The 17819-nt window shown below is 45.4% G+C and overlaps 1 protein-coding gene across 1 annotated transcript in view; it reads left to right on the forward strand.

The window, feature by feature from the left end:
- DPYSL5 (dihydropyrimidinase like 5) overlaps positions 1-17819 on the forward strand; it is an 85802-nt gene that overhangs the window by 22218 nt on the left and 45765 nt on the right. Inside the window, exon 2 of the mRNA XM_061210503.1 lies at positions 16093-16357. Coding sequence (XP_061066486.1) covers positions 16097-16357 — 261 coding nt within the window. The 5' untranslated portion in view covers positions 16093-16096. The remainder of the gene's footprint in view (positions 1-16092; positions 16358-17819) is intronic.

The raw sequence follows: 17819 nt of genomic DNA on the forward strand, positions 1-17819 counted from the left end.
ACCAGGAAAAGCTTTTGGACCCCGAACAATCCATTGCACCCTCTCTCTAACTGTTCATTCAAGGAAGGCAGCAGCCAGATGGGCCGGGTTAGAGAGGGTGTTCAGCTCCTATTTTGCAGCCATTTGAAAAGACTCTGTCTTGTCTGGGGCCCCGGTGAACGGAGTGGAGGAAGGGGGCCATTCACTATTGCCTGTGGAGGTGGCCCCCATTTGCTCTCTTCATTGAAGATGATGCCCCTGGTGCTTGGCTTGGTCCCAGGGTGGGAGGTGGGGTGTCTTTCACTGAGACAGGGGACACTGGAAGAGGAGCCAGGTGCAGAAAGAGTATGATGAGCTTAGTTTTAGATGTGATGAGTTTGAAGGGCCAGTGAGACATCAGAGCAGAGCGATCCCATAGGCCATGAGATGCACTGATGAATGGTAGTTGAATAAATGTACAAGAGATGTTGACTCGCTAGTGGATTGCCTGCGCTGGCACAGACTTCCTCAGAGTGTCCTCCGGCGCTGCTGCTCGCTTGACCAGGGCTATCGTCAATTCCACAGCTAGTTTGTTATAAAAATATTTATGTAATCAGATAGTACCGAGAGATTGAGTCCTGCTGCAATTCCCTTTCTCTGGGACAACTGCAGTTAATAGTGTTTTATGCAGAAAGCTCATTTATGTGTGAGTTTATGTATATAGATGAATATTTATAAATGAGATTTACATATAAATGAGATTTAATATTCATATATATATATATATAATGAAATCTCACTTATATGTAAATACACAAGTAGATACACACACCACAGGTCCTGTTCTGTAACCTGCTTTTCTTAACTTAGCGCTAGATCATAGACAGCCTCCCATGTCAGTACTCAGAGATCTAAACAATCCTTTTCAATGGCTGCATAGCCTTCTATTGTGTGAATATGCCATTATTTATTTAAACAGTCCTCAGATTGATAGACCTTCAGCTTGTTCTCAAAATATTTGCTATTATAAACAGCAATGCAACAAAATACCCACATAATACATTTTTGTGCAATGGTCCAACTATTTTCTTAGAAGAAGTTTTTAGATGTGGAATGCACATTTTAAGTTTTCATACAGACAGATTTCATACAGATTTCCTTCTGATGAGATTGTACCAATTTGAACTACTAATGGTGTCTGAGAGTGAGTACATGCTTTTCTCACTTGCTCTGGGCTTTGTTCTCTTTTATCTATGCCATTATGATAAGTGAAAAACGTAATTTCATTGTTTTCATTCACATATCTTTGATTATTCATAAAGATGCACATTATTTCATTTGCTTCTTAGCTGTCTATATTCCCCCCACCCCTGTGGGTTACCTATTCATATCCTTTGCCTATTTTTTGTACTGGAGTGTTTGTCTTTCTCTTAAGATTTATAAGCGCTCTTACGTATTACAGGTATCCTTAGTTAGGGTTAGTTATATGGTGCAAACATGTCATAACCAGTTTTTATTTGTCTCTGTTAAAAGTAGTTTGTGGTATCTTTTGCTGCATCACAGTTTTTCATTGTTATTTTAGTCATATCTACATCAATCTTATGTTTTATAGTTTCTGGCTTTAGATTATGCTAAGAAAATCGTAACCCATCCAAAATTTATAAAAATATCTATGTTTCCTTCTAGTACTTTATACTTTTATTTTTTATGTAAAATGTAAATCTAATGATGTCACTTCCCTGTTTGCCATATCAGCAAGCCTTCCTGATGCACTTAGCGTCTAGCCCACACTCTTGGCCTAGCCCACCAGGCCTTGGATGATCTGGGCTCTGCCTATTCTCCATCCTCATAAATCAAATATATCAACCATCCCAAAAGCACTGCTCTGCTTCTGTTTGCAACGCCCATGCTTGTCTTCTCCCCCACTGTCTGGTGAACTCCTAAGCAACTATCAAGACTTACCTCAAGGGCACTTCCTCTGCGAAGCAGTCCTTTATCCCAGTCAATGTTAAGTGCTTCCTGCCCCTCCTGGGACTGACACAGCTATTCTCTTAACTCATATTGAAATTTTTGTTTATGCATTTCTTTCCACTACAAACTTGTGAGCTCCAGGGCTGGGGGGTGGAGGCATGCAGCATCTGGCACTTGGTACAGTACCATTTAGCAGGTGCTAAGCCTGCCCCTGTGATCTGATTTGCATCTTAGCAAGCTCAATGAGCTAAGAGTGTGGAGGCTGGGAGACCAATTAGAAGTATCCAGGTAATAGTGATGTCCTCATCCAGGTAGCTGACAAGGACCTGGACTGAGGTGGTGGGTTTGGAGAAAAGAGTTTAAGAAACAGATTTAGTGGGTAGAATGAACAGTGCTTGAGTAGAGTGTTTTGTTTGAAGTGTCTCCTAAATGTTCAACAAACGAGTAAATAAAAATGTTAGCCTATTAGCACCGTCCAGACCTTTTGCTTCTGGTATTATTTGGTGTTTAGAATTACCCCTACTCCTATTCCTTTCCGTGAAGCTGTGTCATGTTGGCTAGTCATCACCTCGTCATCATCTGTCGAGTGGAGATAGCCTATCACCTCCAAGGGCAATTGTGAGGTTGTTTCAATGAAATGCCATGTGTTATGAGCCTTCACAGCCCCTAACATAGTAGCACGCAGTAAATGTTAACAGTCTGGCCTCCGCCACCTGCTTACCTTGGGTGATTGGGTCAGTTGCCATCTTCTGACTGACCTAAGGGATTCCTAGAGAGAGAAGCTGAAATCAGCGTTTATTATTGCGTTTCCACAAAGCACAGGCGTGCCCTGACAGCTGGTCTCCATCTGTCCACAGCTCTCTGCTCGCTCTGTTTGCCCATGCTGCCATTCTTACTGTCGTCCCCAGTCTGTTTTCCTTTTCCTCCAGAGACCCTCCCAGCATTCAGTCCTTTCCAAGCTCTGCTCCTTCCTTTTCTATTCCGTGAGCACTACGTAATTAACCTACTGCATCCTCATGCCGGGATCACAGCAGTCACTGCTCTCCCAGCCTCCACTCAACCTGTGCCAGGTAAACAAGCAGGAAGACCAGCCCCCGAATCATGGTTCTATCCCCTGACCATACTCAGCATCCTGCTCTGAATGCTCCAGGGCTTCCCAGGCCCTGCGGATCTCATTCAGAAGCCTGAGCCTCTTGCTCTGCACACCCTGGCTCTCCAAGCCGCTTCCTCATCCCAGCCTAAACTCTCTGCTCCAAGGCCGTTAGTCGGCTTGCCGTTCCCAGCCCATCTTTGCTTACTTCTGCCTCTTGTCTTTTTTTCATCCCACAGAATGCCTGCTTTGTTCCTCTGCCCCAGGCTTGCACCAAACACCCTCACAACTGGCACAGAGCTCTCTTTTGAGATGCCTTCTTTGCCATTGCTAACAGCCCATTACTGTGGCTAACACTTTGTACTCATAAAATGCTTTCCCACCGCTGTCCATATGATCAATCCTCCTGCTTTCCTTCAACTGGCATTTAATGAGTCCACTCTGCATGCAAACCCTAGGAAGGATAAAATAAGGTATAACCTTTGCTCTCTAGGAGCTCCAGTCTAGTAAGTATGAATTCCAACCCACAGTTTCCTTGGCCATAAAATGGGGATGATAATGTTTAATGACCTCACAGGGTTGTTGTAAGATTTATATGAAATTGTGTGTGACACAAAAAGAGCTGACACAAAAAGAGCTTAATAGCAATGATGTGGATGGATGGTGCCGATGGCTACTTTACAGCTGTGAAGATGGGCTTGGAGCTGCTAAGGATGTGCCCACAGTCACACGGCCCTACCCCGTCGCCCACTCCATCTCCTCCTCATATCCTCCTTTGCTTCCTTTGTGTCCCACTCATTCTTAATCGCTGCTCCCTTAAACAGGTCTCTGAAATACGGACGCAATCAGGCTAATGGCATCACTGCCCCAGTCAAGGGGAAGTTGGTCATTTTCATCCCTAGTCCTTTCTTTAAGCCTCCTAAGCATGCCCACTTGGCCTGCCACTCCAGGTGCTTCCCGCAAGTGCCCAGCTGTCTCACCCATGTGAGTTTGTCTCTAGGAGGGAGTTGATAAGCTCACCGTGGCTCACCCGCCTTGCTGCCCATCTCCCCAAAGTTGGGTTCCATTAGTCATGTCTGTCCTTGGGCACTGATGAGGTTTGCTTCTCAGGCTCCAGGAATTCTGGATTGGGGTAAAAATACCCATCTGCCTCAGTGATGGAGGTGAGTCCGGTCCATGAGAAGGCAGCTGGCAGAAGCAGGCACAGGAAGTGGGTCACTGATTGAGCGGAAGAACTAGTGGTGTTAAGTCAATGGCAGGTAAAAGCATTGCATTTGGGAGAGAGGCCTGGAAGCACATTTTAAGCCCAAGTTGAAATATCTGGTACCTCTTTAAAGGAGTCATATCACAGAGAAAAAAAGTTTGTGTCCTTCTGAAATCTACTTAAGAGTCAATATAAGGAAGGAGATTGGTTTGTTTCAAAGCCCAGTCCTTTTAGGAAGTCTTCCAGAAGGTGGCAGGGTGATGGCAAGACCTACTGAAAAGAAGAGAGAACGTCTTTCACCTTATGTCAATTTTTTTCAAACAATATAGAAGTATTTATGTCATTTTAAATGACCATATTTACTTTTCATTATAAGATTAATATATAGAAAATTTGAAAAATCAGAAGGGGAAATCACCTACAATCCCATAACAAACGTTGTTGTTTATTTTCATCTGGTCTATTTTTTGAATGCATATTTTCACGTGGTTGTAATAGTACTTGACATACCATTTTTGTATACTGGCATGCAGTTCTGTTTTTTTTTTTTTTTTTAATTGTGAAATGTTTTATGGGATACATCCAGAAGAGCACAGAAAATATATGGACAGTTTAAAGAAAAATTTAAATTATTTTAACCCCCACCCAGGTAAAACACTCGAGTATTTGCAGCTCTCAAGAAGCTTGTGGCCCTCCCCAAACACAGCCCCCTCTCCCCCAGAGAGAACCACCAACCTGACTTTTCTGAGAACCTTTTCCTTGGCCTTTTCTTCATAGTTCTACCACTATGTGCCTATAATTCACTTTTACCTGTTTTTGAATGTTATATGAATGGAATCATACCTTACTTACTTTTTGTGTCCTGCTTCTTTCCTTCAATTATTGTTTTCAAGACATTGTATATGGCTGTAGTTAATTCATACTCATTTTCAGTTTAAAAGAGTAGTTTTATTTTCCTGCTCTGTTTCTATCCCAAATCTAGACTTTATCACGTAGCCCAGGTTTGTGATGCTTTTATAGTTGGGAAAACTCATTCCTTTCCCCTGCTTGTGACTTCCCCCAACCCCTGCCTGAGAATGTAGGTCTCAGTGAGAAGAGCACTTCCCCCTTTTCTGGCCATGGCGCTGGCCCTCTCTGCCATTTGGCTGGCGTTCTAGGAAGCAGCCACTCTGTGGGCCGCTGGAGACCCTTGAGCTGCAGCTGCCGTCCTTCCAAGGGAGTTGATGGAATTATTTCTGGGGCCTGGAGACAGCTGGCGAGAGCATGGAAAGCACAGCAGGGCTGAGGAATCTGCCAGAGGGTTGGCCAGAACCGGGAGGGTTCTGGTGGTGGTGGTGGTGACACTACTTGTCACGAAAGGCCAGGTGTTCTCTGGCTAAAGCCTCAGTCAGGAGTCAGGAAGCCTTGTCTCTAGTGTGTGCACACCTTCCTCTGCCCTTCTTCCAGGGCCCTGGGCAGCTGGGCTCACGGAAGGGGGATTTAACTCATACTTACTGGTGTTTGCTGGTGCTCAGCCTCTCCGGGTCTCAAATGAGCCTCCTGACCTCAGTGAGTAAGTGGGCACCTGAAAGGAGCTACGTTGCTGCCCAAATGCCAGAAACTGGGCATGCCGGGCCGGGATGCCCACACAGACACACACGTGTGTCAGCACACGGAGAAGCCTGTTGCGGGTCAGCAACACACACACTCACATGCACGCTCAGCTTTGCCTTCTAACAACTACCCAATTTCTCTCATAGCTAATCTTGTTGAACAAGTGGCCTGCGGCTCCATTTCTTACCACTCTCTCACAGCTAATCCTTTGGAATTTCGCTTTTGCTCTCTTGAGCACTGACGGTGCTCCCTTGGTAAGCCGCGCCCTGCTGGGCCAGGCCAGGCCAGATGAACCCATGGGATTAAAACCACTTACTTCATCTTAGCCTGTTAAGGACTCACCCCCCTTGGATTTATATACACTTTCCCGGAAGCCAGGCCCACCTCTTGGACTTTACTTGTAGCAGCTCCCCAGTCCTAAGCTGGTATTTTACACTTTCTCAGGGGCAAGCCCTTCCTTGGTCACCACATTGACATCCGTCACATTGACAGACTGCGGTCATCCCCTTTCCTGTTACTGCCTGAAGAGGCTGCCCTGGTGCTCGGCTCTCACCAGTAGTCTTGCCCTTTCCTGTCCTACCTGGTCTAATTCTACCTTCTGTACCATGTGGTAGCAAAGGTGGTGGCAGTATTCCAGATGCAGATGCTTCATGGTCTTGTACAGATGGTCCCCAGTTACAAACACCCTGGGCCAGCCCTCACCTGCCACCCATAGCCTTGACCCTGCCCAGCCCCTGGGTTAAAGGAAACAGGGCCCCTGGGATGGTAGAGGCTTCCTGGCTGGCCAGTTAGATGCAGAAACAGTGTGTTGCTAGCAGATGAAGGATACAGTGTGTCTCAGGGTGGGTGTAACATCGGCCACAGCCTCTGTAGCCTCTGCCCTCACTGAGCTAGCTACCCCTTGGCCTGACCAGCCGTACTTCCTGTCCAGTTCCCTGGCCTCCAGGTCCCCACCAGTCCTTGGAGAGCCCCAGATGAGAGACAGAGGACCTGCCCTTTTACCTCCCCCAGTTCCTCTTCCCACGGTTGACTTCTACTTCCAGAATCCCTCAAAACTTTTTGCACAAAACTCCCAGGTGCGTGCCAGCCCTCCTGGACACTGATACTGGCCTGGGTTGGAGAGGAATCCAGGAAAAGTCCCAGATTTCTGGGTGGGTGATGGGGACAGTGCAGTTGGTTTTGGGCCAGGTGAATGGTGCTGCCTGTAGGACATCCCAGTGGAGTGGTCCAGTGGGCGTTTGGATGATATTAAAACGCCCCCACTCCTTCGTTCTTAGCATAGTGGAGTTTCCCAGATTCCTTCTTACCTTGGCAAGCAGAAAACTAGGTGGTGAAGAAATCAGTCATAGAGCAGGTGATGTGTGACTATGGGATGTGGGGAGAGGTGGTCACGGGGTGGGAGCAGCTGTGATCTTGTCCTTTTGTTTTTCTTACTTGTCACCTAATTGTTATTAGTCATTAATTCATACAAATTGACTAGGGGAGAAGTTACCTCCAGGAGGGGAATGTGGGTTGGGATGAAGGAGGTACTGGCTCTTGAACACGGTAATAACAATGTTGAGTTCACAGGTGTTTGTGTCGTTATTCTTTGTACCTTACATGTAGGTTATAAATGTTATTTAAAATCTACTCAAGAGTTGATAAAGCCCATTAAGAATTAGTTATAAAATTACACTGTGCTTTAGCATTCGTTAAGAACTGTTTAGTGCTTCACTATTTAGAAAGCAATTTACTTTTTTTTTTTTTTAATTAATTAATTTTATTTTTGGCTGTGTTGGGTCTTCGTTTCTGTGTGAGGGCTTTCTCTAGTTACGGCGAGCGGGGGCCACTCTTCATCGCAGTGCACAGGCCTCTCACTGTCGCGGCCTCTCTTGTTGCGGAGCACAGGCTCCAGACGCGCAGGCTCAGTAGTTGTGGCTCACGGGCCCAGCTGCTCCGCGGCACGTGGGATCTTCCCAGACCAGGGCTCGAACCCGTGTCCCCTGCATTGGCAGGCAGATTCTCAACCACTGCGCCACCAGGAAAGCCCCGCAATTTACTTTTTTTAAAAAATAAATCTATTAACTTAAGCACTTAGCTGTTTCCCACTCACCTCAAACTTCTCTTTTTTTGGTTTTTGTGTTCTGCTGAACCTTTAATTTATTCTCATTTTCAACTCCGAGAGAACCCCTTTCCGGAATCATCCCAGGGTGCTCTAAGCACAAACACCCCTCTCCCACTGTTCTGTCTCTCTTCCCTATGTGCTGATCAGAAGAAGAAAAACAGCTGCACGGTTTTGTTTTCGTTTCCAAACCTGTGACATATATTGTCCTTTGATCCTTTAGCAAATGTTATCTGCTTGGAGCAAGGGACAAGACATGCCATTCATTTAGCGTGTCCCCTGTGACCTGAGCAGCTTCACCTCCCCTCCAGCTTCTACTCCGGGTTGCCATTAGGGTAGGCTTAAATGCCACAGACCCTTCATGTCACGGGGCAGTGTGTAGCTCTTGCATATTCCTGGCTATCACAGTGACCAAGTGTGTGTAAAATCACACATTTTCCTGTGGATTCTACTGAAAGAGGAAATATGAGTCTTAAACCAGTGCCTGTTAAGAGGAAATATACATCTTAAACCAATTACTGTCAGGTTAGTTTTAAGGTCTTTCTGTAAGAAGTGTCCCTTTGCAGTCTTCTGGTTTGTGGGTCTGTGCCCAGCGTGAAGCCGCCCGGCGTCCGCCCTGCTGAGCTGCCGGCAGGAGGCAGCTGTGCCGGACAGACTGTGCCGCTCTCGTCTCACGCCTCCCTGCAGGCTCGGGGAAGTGTGGAAGGTGATGACAGAAGCAGGCAGCTCCAAACACGGTGTTGGGGTCGGCGGAACGAACACTGTGCACCTTCTAGGAGTGTGCATTTCGTAAATGAGAAGCAGAGCTGCCCGTAGCCTTGACTGTCCACTTGGCAGGACGCACCCCCGGCCCCACGCATTTCTGCCCTGGAAGCTGCTCAGCAGCAGGAAAAAGGGCAGGAGGGTGGGCGGTGCGGGAAATGTACTGTCATCCAGCAAGACAGTTGTTGGAGAGCAGATAGCAATAATTGCTACTATTTTAAACATAAAGAGGCTTTCTCATGAAAGACTGAGCTCCCAGCTTGCACCGCTGTCCCTCCCCATCCGGAAGTCCCTCTTTCCCCCAGCCTGCACATCACCTTAGCTCTGACCCACCACTGGTTTAGGAACATAAGGACCAGGAAATTGGGGGATACGAGCTGGGTACACTTGGATAAATCTTTGCATACTGGAGATATCCACCATCTTGCTGTGGAAGGTGTCATTTCCTGAATAAATTGTAAAATTCTTAAGATCCTTAATATTTGTAGCATAACACCACCCCATTAGTCCTGGACTGGTTCCCTTTGATTCAAGGTCACCGTTGGTAAAGTCCAGGACTGGAGGGAATTCCATTGAATAGTTCAATAGCATTGAACTATCTGGCAGTTTTTCCCCATTTCTTCCTGGGAGGACAGATATGTGGTTTGAATCCTTTTGTTCGAATAAACAGAAGAGGTGGATGATCAAAGTTTTTGGTTAAACGAATGGGATTGTGGGGATACAGTCAGAAGTCTTTAGAGGAGGTGTATTTATTTTAAGGCCCAGTTGTTACTTAATGATGATTTGATTATAATGTTTATTTCTATCTAATGTGGTATCTTAGTCAGCTTGAGCTGCTATAATAAGAATACCATAGACTGGGTGGCTTAAACAACAGAAGCTCACTCCTCACAGCTCTGAAGGCTGGGAAGTCCAAGATCAATGTGCCAGCCAATTCCGCTCCTGACGAGAACTTGCTTGCTTGCAGACAGTCATCTTCTCTCTGTGTCTTCATATGGCAGAGAGAGAGAGAGAGAGAGAGAGAGAGGGATCTTGTGTCTGTTCTTATAAGGGCACTATATGACCCTCATGACCTAAATATCTCCCAAAGATCCCATCTCCAAATATTATCACATTGGGATTAAGGCTTCAACATATGAATCTGGGGGAGGGGGAGCCTAAACATTCAATCCATAGCATGTAGTAAGCCAGTGGGCCGGATATTGGCTCTATCTATACAGTTATGATGTTTGGGGATAAAATCGGTGACTTGAAGAATCATGAATTAGTAAAACTGATCCTGACCTTCTTGACCATGACCATTGACGAGAATGTTCTTTGAATGTGCTGTCCCAACCAGAGCAGAGGGAAAGACAGTCATAGCCGGTGGCGTTTGCACTGCTTAAGCACGTGTTTCAACAACTGTGCTGAAATCCTTTCCCTTTTTGGGGGACTCTCCAAAGAGGTCCAAATTATCTCCCCACTCACCCACTCCCTCACTCTGTAATGTCCATACATGGACAGTACAGTCACAGACAGCAGGCACACTGTGGGAAAAGATGCCAGTGTGTCTTTCCTTTCTTTCATTTAGCAAAGACTAGCAGGGAAAGCTGTAGGAATGAGGTGCTAATGAGGTTGCTGGGGGAGGTGAGAAGCATAATGAATGTCAACCGTCACACAAGTCAACAGCAAGGGGGGACCAGGAGGGATTAGACATCTTGGTGATGTAGACAATCTGGAAATGTAGAAACGTGGGGAGGATACTTGTGTAACAAGACACCCCTCCCATCACCAACCTGCTGGCCTCATCCAGTCAGAGTTGTGGTGTCTGGTACCTGGTGAGAGACACCCAGTGTCCCCTGGACACTTTAGCCACTTAGTAATGCAATTATTTGTGTCTCTCTCGCCCACTAGACTGAGTTTCTTGAGAGCAAGTCCTGTGTCCCTTCAGAGTTGTCTCCAGTGCTTGACACTGAGAAGGAGTGAAGTTATAGAATATTTTCATGCACATAAATGTTCATTTTAAAAAGATATTCTCCAAAAGCACCTTGGGCAGGGAGCTATGATATTATCCAAACACACCACTCCAGGCCTGGAGTGTTCTAAGGCCTTGGTGATCCCAAAAGACTGAAGTCCTGCAGGTAGTTATGATGACAACAACCTCCAGTCTGAAGCTGATAGTCTGCCAGAGGGTTGGAGGGAGCTGACAGTATTGTGCCTAATCAGACCTAGCAGCCAGGCCACTATTTATACTGAAGCCATTATTTACAGAGTTGGTTTCCAGTGAGGACTCTCTTCCTGGCTGGTAGCCGGCCACCTTCTCACTGTGTCCTCACATGGCCTTTCTTCTGCTCATAAGCATGGTGCACAGGGGTGAGAGGGGGTAGGGGAGAGAGGGAAAGCTCTCTGTTGTCTCATCTTTTGAGCACACTAATCCTATCTGATCAGGGCCCCACCCTTATGACCTCATTTAACCTTAAAAACTTCCTTAGAGGCCCCATCTTCAAATATAGCCACTCTGGAGGTTAGAACTTCAACATATGAATTTTGGGAGGACACAAACATTCAGTTCATAACTGCTCTGAAAATGACTATCTGGCTTTCAATTCCTACTCTGTTACAAACTAGCTGTGTGACCTTGAGGAAGTTCCTTTAACTTTTCTAAGCATCAGCTTCCTCATGGTAAAACTGGGGACGATAATGGTACCTATCTCAGGGTATTGTAAAGATCAAATAAGATAATGTATCTGATGGGCTTAGGGAGGGGCCCAGTATACAGTAGGTGTTTACTAATTGTTAAGATCATTAACAGCACCCTCCAAGTTCTGAGAATGAGTTCCCTCTAAGGTAGTCCTGGGAGTCCAGTCCAGCCTGGATTTCTAGGACTAGGTCAGGCTGTGTGAATGGGATCTCCACACCAGAGAGGTTCCAGGACTCTCCAGTATTGTTGAGGGAGCCCAGCCTTTTCAGAGCCTGGTTAGCCTTCAGGGATTTCCAAGAAGGAAGTGGAAAACGACAGGGTGAGTCATGGTGGCAGCCCAAGGGTTCTAGAGAAGGATTCAGTGTTATGGCTGGTGGTAGCAGGTTCTTTTTTCATCTCTTTGCATGGAAGGTGACAGAGGGAGGGACTGAGCCCACTGGACCTGAATGAAGGGTCACATTGTATTCCTTCTGGCTTCTTTGTACCTTAAAAAAAACAAAAACAAAACAAAAAAAACCTTCTTAACACAACTTTTCAGATTCTAAAAGGTAATACAAGTTTATTGTATAAAATTTGAAAAATATAGAAAACTATCAAGAATATAAAAATCACCTGAAACTCTTCTACCCAGAGTTAACTCTGATAACCTTTCCTTTAAGTCACAGACCTGGGTATGAAGCCCATCCTTCCACGCTGGAGTGGTGTGACCTTTAATGGGCTACCTGTTCTTTTCTTTTTTTTTAAAGGTAGACTTTTTTTTTTTTAGTATTTATTTATTTGGTTGCTCCAGGTCTTAGTTGCAGCAGGCGGGCTCCTTAGTTGAGGCTCGCCAGCTCCTTAGTTGCAGCACTTGGGCTCCTTAGTTGTGGCATGCGAACTCTTAGTTGCCACATGCATGTGGGATCTAGTTCCCTGACTAGGGATTGAACCCGGGCCCCCTGAATTGGGAGCTCAGAGTCTTATCCACTGAGCCACCAGGGAAGTCCCTAGCTGTTATTTTCAAAACCTCTACTTCCTCATCTTAAAACGAGGCTAATACTTCCTGCCTTGTTCCTACTTCTCGGGGCTGCCATGTGAATTAAATTCCAGGCACAGGGTGTTAGCTTACTAAAAGCTGTTTTCTTATTTCTATTGAAGAAAACACCCTTGGCTTATGATTCCAGCATCAAAGCTCAGATAAGAATCCCCCATAAATCATCATCACATCACCCTTTCAGAGTCTCCGCCCTCCAGGTGTGTGCTATGAGCATGTGTTCTGGATTAATAAGCAAATCAATATTCTCATTTACCACATTGACATAATGACTATGCAGCAACTTCCCAGCATAAATATTCCTATTTTTCCTCTTACTTAAAGCTGCTTTAAAAGGTGAGGATTATATATTTGCACAGAGGATTGTGTGTGTCTTACCATCATTTCCCTCTGATAACTTGCATCTCCCATTTTGTGGTCACACCTGGCCTTGGCTTTGTAATGAGAGAGAGAGAGAGAGAGAGAGAGACTGCATCTCTGAGGCTTTCTGGACTTCTTTGGCCAGAATGGTTTTGTCCATCACCTAAGAACCAAACTCATTTCCTGATTATTGTGTGTTAAATTAAAATTCCAGTTTTCAGATTTTAGGACAAAAGTTCTCCTGAAATATGTCAGCTTCATTCCAGCTTCAGACAATGGGCTCGTTGCTGTGACTGTCCCTGTCCCCCCGTCCTTCTGGCCTACCCAACTCCTCCCCACTGCCTCTACCCAGGGCCTTCCACACTAGGGGAGGGACCCCTTCTCCCCAAAGGTCAGAATGATACCTGGCAGGGACCAGATGTTCATGGGGGACAATGTTGCTGTGTAAGGGAACAGGGTTCACTCCCAGCCACCTGTCTTGTTTCCCAGCACCGCCCCCAGCAGACCACCCTCTCCTAACAGCAGGAGGACCTGGCAGTTGAGGCTGAATAGGTACTGTAAACTTTCTTGGTGTGGAGATTCCATACACTCCAATCTGGTCAACTTGACAAAAAAAACAAAAAACAAAAAAACAACTGCCTAACCAAGTGTGTCCAGGAGAGCAGGCTAAGCTCTCCAGATAGTTGACTTATTTCCTTACAAGAGCTATTCCTTCAACAGATTGTGAGACCTTTTCATCCTGGGACACAAGCTTCCTGTACCTTGCCTAGTGGCAGGCAAAATGAAATGACGAGGATGAGAGATAGTATGTCGCTTCCTTTGCTCTGTTCACAGTGATGTGCTGTATTGGAAAAGGGATGAAAGTTGAGCATTATCCTGGACATAGAGTTGCCAAATGTCCTGGACAACAAATATGGAATTGGCCTACCGCTTGTTGCTTTAAACCATTTGATTATCAGCGTGCAACAAGTAGATGCAGCCAAAACTGTTCATTTGTGAACAGTTTTGAGTTTCCTATACTGGATGCTGGGGATGAGGACCAGGCAGAAATGATGTTTGCTGCTGCGCCTTTGACTTTGAGGACTTAGTCCAGAGGTGGAGATAGACTCCAGTGCCACATGAAGGTACAGAGAGAGTTGGGGAAGGCTTCTCAGAAAAGGGAACAATTGATTGGATCCTGAAGAATAAGTTTACCGTGTAGAAAGGTGGGCTTTATTGAGCCCACAGAGACACTGCAGTGGTGTAGTCTCCCTCCCCTGGTCAGATTGTGTCCTATATTTTCTAAGCCTAAGTAAAAATCATTTCTGTTCAGATACTGAATGGTCAAGATAGTTGCCAAATCAACCTGCATTAAACGTATATATCAGTTAGGGGAGAATTGACATCTTTACTATGCTGGGTCTTCCAATCCATGAACATTGTATGTCTCTCCACTTATTTATTTTCTTTGGTTTCTTTCATCAGCATTTTGTAGTTTTCAGCATACAAATTCTGTATATTTTCTTAGATTTCTACCTAAGTATTTCAATTTTTTTGTGTGTCCATTTGTTCATTGCTAGTATATAGAAAAACAATAGCTTTTTGTATGTTGATCTTGTACCTTGTGACCTTGCTGAACTGACATTTGTTCTAGGAGATTTTCTGCATAGCCCCCATCACGTCACCTGCAAATAAGAATGGTTTTATTTTTCCCTTTTCAGTCTATATGCCTTTTATTTCATTTTCTTTTGTTATAGTGCTAGCTAGAACTCCCTTTGTTGAATAACAGTGGTGAGAGTAGACATCCTTGCCTTATTCCCAGTTTAGGGGGAAAGTATTCAGTCTTTCATAAATTCTGGTATTAGCTGTAGGTTTTTTGGTGATGTTCTTTAATTTTTTTTTAATTTTTTATTTATTTATTTTTGGCTGTGTTGGGTCTTCGTTGCTGTGCGTGGGCTTTCTCTAGTTGCGCTGAGCAAGGGTTACTCTTCGTTACAGTGCACAGGCTTGGCATTGCAGTGGCTTCTCTTGTTGGGGAGCACAGGCTCTAGGTGTGCAGGCTTCAGTAGTTGCAGCACGTGGCATGTGGGATCTTCCCAGACCGGAGATCGAACCCGTATCCCCTGCATTGGCAGGCGGATTCTTAACCACTGCACCACCAGGGAAGTCCCTGGTGATGTTCTTTATCAACTTGAGGAAGTTAACTTCTTTCCCTACTTTCCTGAGAGTTTTTTATCATGAATGGGTGTTGAATTTTGTCCAGTGCTTTTTCTGCAACAATTTATATGATTATGTGATGCAGAAAAAGCACTGTTAATATGGTGGATTACATTGTTTGGTTTTCAAATATTGAGCAAGCTTTGCATCCCTGGAAGTAATCCCATTTGCATAGTGGGATTCTTTAATTCTTTTACATATTGCTGAATTCTATTTGCTGATATTTTGTTAGAAATTTTTGTATCTACATTCATGGGATATTACTTTATAGTTTGTTTGTTTGTTTTTTTTTCTGTACTGTGTTTGTCTGTCTTTGGTATCAGGGCAGTACTGACTTCATAAACTGATTTGGGAAGGTTTCCCTCTCTATTTTCTGGAAGAGATTGGGGTTAATTCTTCTCTAAGTGTATGGTAGAGTTCTGTGGCTTTTGAAAAGTTGATTCTGGGGACCCAATCTGGACCAAATAAAACTGAATCTTTGGGGGTGGGACTTGAGCATATCAGATGAGCTTATCAACGTGCAACCAGCTGTGGAGCTTCAGTGTGGTCATGGACTTCTTGAGACAAACATAGGAGGGTGAACTGAATCAGAATCCATCTGAAGAATGACATGAATTAAGCAGCTGTGAGGCTTGGAGAATTTGGCTCTCTGAGACACGTCCCAGGAGCCTCTGATATCTTCAGGACCATATGGTATAGTGGGGACATTGGTCATACAAGACGTCTAGGTTTGACTTGGCTACTTAGTAGCCATAAATTCCTTATTAGCAATTTCAGTTTTCTCATCTGTAAAATGCCACTTCTTGGGTTGTTTTAGGAATAAAATGAGACAAGAGGTATGAAAATGCTTTAGAACCACCACAACTTTTTGAGAAGGTGAAAATTGATGTTTCTTTGGGCCCCAGCTTCACCCTTACTGCTGTGGTGTCATGATTCCCAATGAGTCCTGCTGTGAGGTCAGTGGGAGGCTTGTGACCCCAGCTGGCTATAGGACCAGTGTCCTCAGGCTGTGGAGAAACTTCCTCCCCATCCCTGCTCACTTACTCTTCCCATGGAGTTTGGGCTCTCACAGGAAGGGGTGGGACCTTGGTGACAGTGAAAAGGAATTTTGACCTTGACCAGTGCCCCCTCTCACCTTTCACAGGAACATGCTTGCCAATTCAGCCAGTGTGCGGATTCTCATCAAGGGAGGCAAGGTTGTGAATGATGACTGCACCCACGAGGCTGATGTCTACATTGAGAATGGCATCATCCAGCAGGTGGGCCGTGAGCTCATGATCCCCGGAGGGGCCAAGGTGATTGATGCCACTGGGAAACTGGTGATCCCTGGAGGCATCGACACCAGCACCCACTTCCACCAGACCTTCATGAACGCCACATGCGTGGACGACTTCTACCACGGGACCAAGGTAATGCTTCTGTTTGGGGAGGGTGCCTTCCTCGGTGGTTTCCTCTGTTTCTGGGGCTGCTCCAGACTAGATCCACATGAACAGGGCGCTCCTGCTGTATTGCTCAAAGGAGAAGGGTGCTCTTGAAGGGGCCACTGTGGCAACTAAAATAGGAAATTTCAGGCTAAATGTCATAGATTTCTATGATTATGGAAAAGAAGGCATTTAAGCCTATTTTGCTGATCACATCGCTTACTGAGGTACCCAGGCCAGGAACTGATTTTATTTTTATATTTTTATGTCATGTAGTACAGACCTAGAGGAAGAGGAGAATTAGCTGGAGTCTGTTATTGTGCATGTGTGTGGCGGGAGGTGTGTGTGGGGGGGGTAGGTCTGAAGGACTGCTTTATGTATGATAAGCTAAATTAATTTCCCCAAAATTGTGAAAAGTAGATATGCCTATTCTAGATGATTTTAATGGTAGAAATTATGAAACAGACATAGATAACTATCTTTTATTATCTTTCCTAGCTTGTTCTTTTTAAAAACAGCTTGAAAGATACTGGCGGTAGGCCCTCTTTTCAGAGTGAATTATCATGGACAATATTTAAGAATTACTGAGCTGGGCCTGAGCTACTTTATGTCCCTAAATGCAAAATACAAAAATTCAGACCTGTGAAACAAATGAATCAGGAGGAAATTATGTTTCGCCAAAAGAGTCCCAGATAGGTTCTTTCACCCTTTCTCTGTGCTCCAGAATCCTGTCATTGCTGTCATCCCTGTGTGTTGTAATTATCTGTAATATGCAGGCCTCTCCCTGGACACCAGACTATGGGCTCCTTAAGGGCAAGGCCTGACTGTATTCTTCTGCTTTCCCAGAGCCTGGCCTAGACCTGGAATGAGAGTAGCTGGCCAGCAATTGTTTGTTGAATGAATACGTGATTGATACTTATCCATGCGGTCTCTACATCCAGCTGTGCATCAGATTCATCTATGAAGACTTTTTTCAAATGCAAAGTTGAATCAGCATCTTGAGGGTCAGAAGTCCCTGGCCCTGGCAGCAGCCCTTTGTACTGTCTGATTTATAAAGGACTTGGCCTCTAATGCTCCCTGGGTGAAAGGAGTCCACCAGTGGCAGCAATCCTATGTCCTACTCTGGCCCACTGCCTCAAATTCCCATTGGCCCTGTACCTTAAAATCTCACCTCTGTTCTACTTGGGGTTCTCAGGGAGCCCCTCTCCCATGCTCAGTGCACTCCCCCTGGGATCCATCTTCCTGGGGGCTCCAGTGCTCCGGCTGTTAGGCAGCAACTGATAAGGCTCCCCAAACCCACCCTGAAGAGCCTGGCTGGGGCTGCCGGGCAGGCAGAGGCTGGCCCACCTCAGGCAGATGTCCCTTAAGGTCTCCCTGAGGATATGCCTCCTTCCCAGTCCAGGCGCAACAGATCAGACCCCCGGAAGGCTGAGCTGTGAGGAGTCACAGT

Source organism: Eubalaena glacialis, chromosome 14, assembly GCF_028564815.1.
Source record: "Eubalaena glacialis isolate mEubGla1 chromosome 14, mEubGla1.1.hap2.+ XY, whole genome shotgun sequence".
NCBI lineage: Eukaryota > Metazoa > Chordata > Mammalia > Artiodactyla > Balaenidae > Eubalaena > Eubalaena glacialis.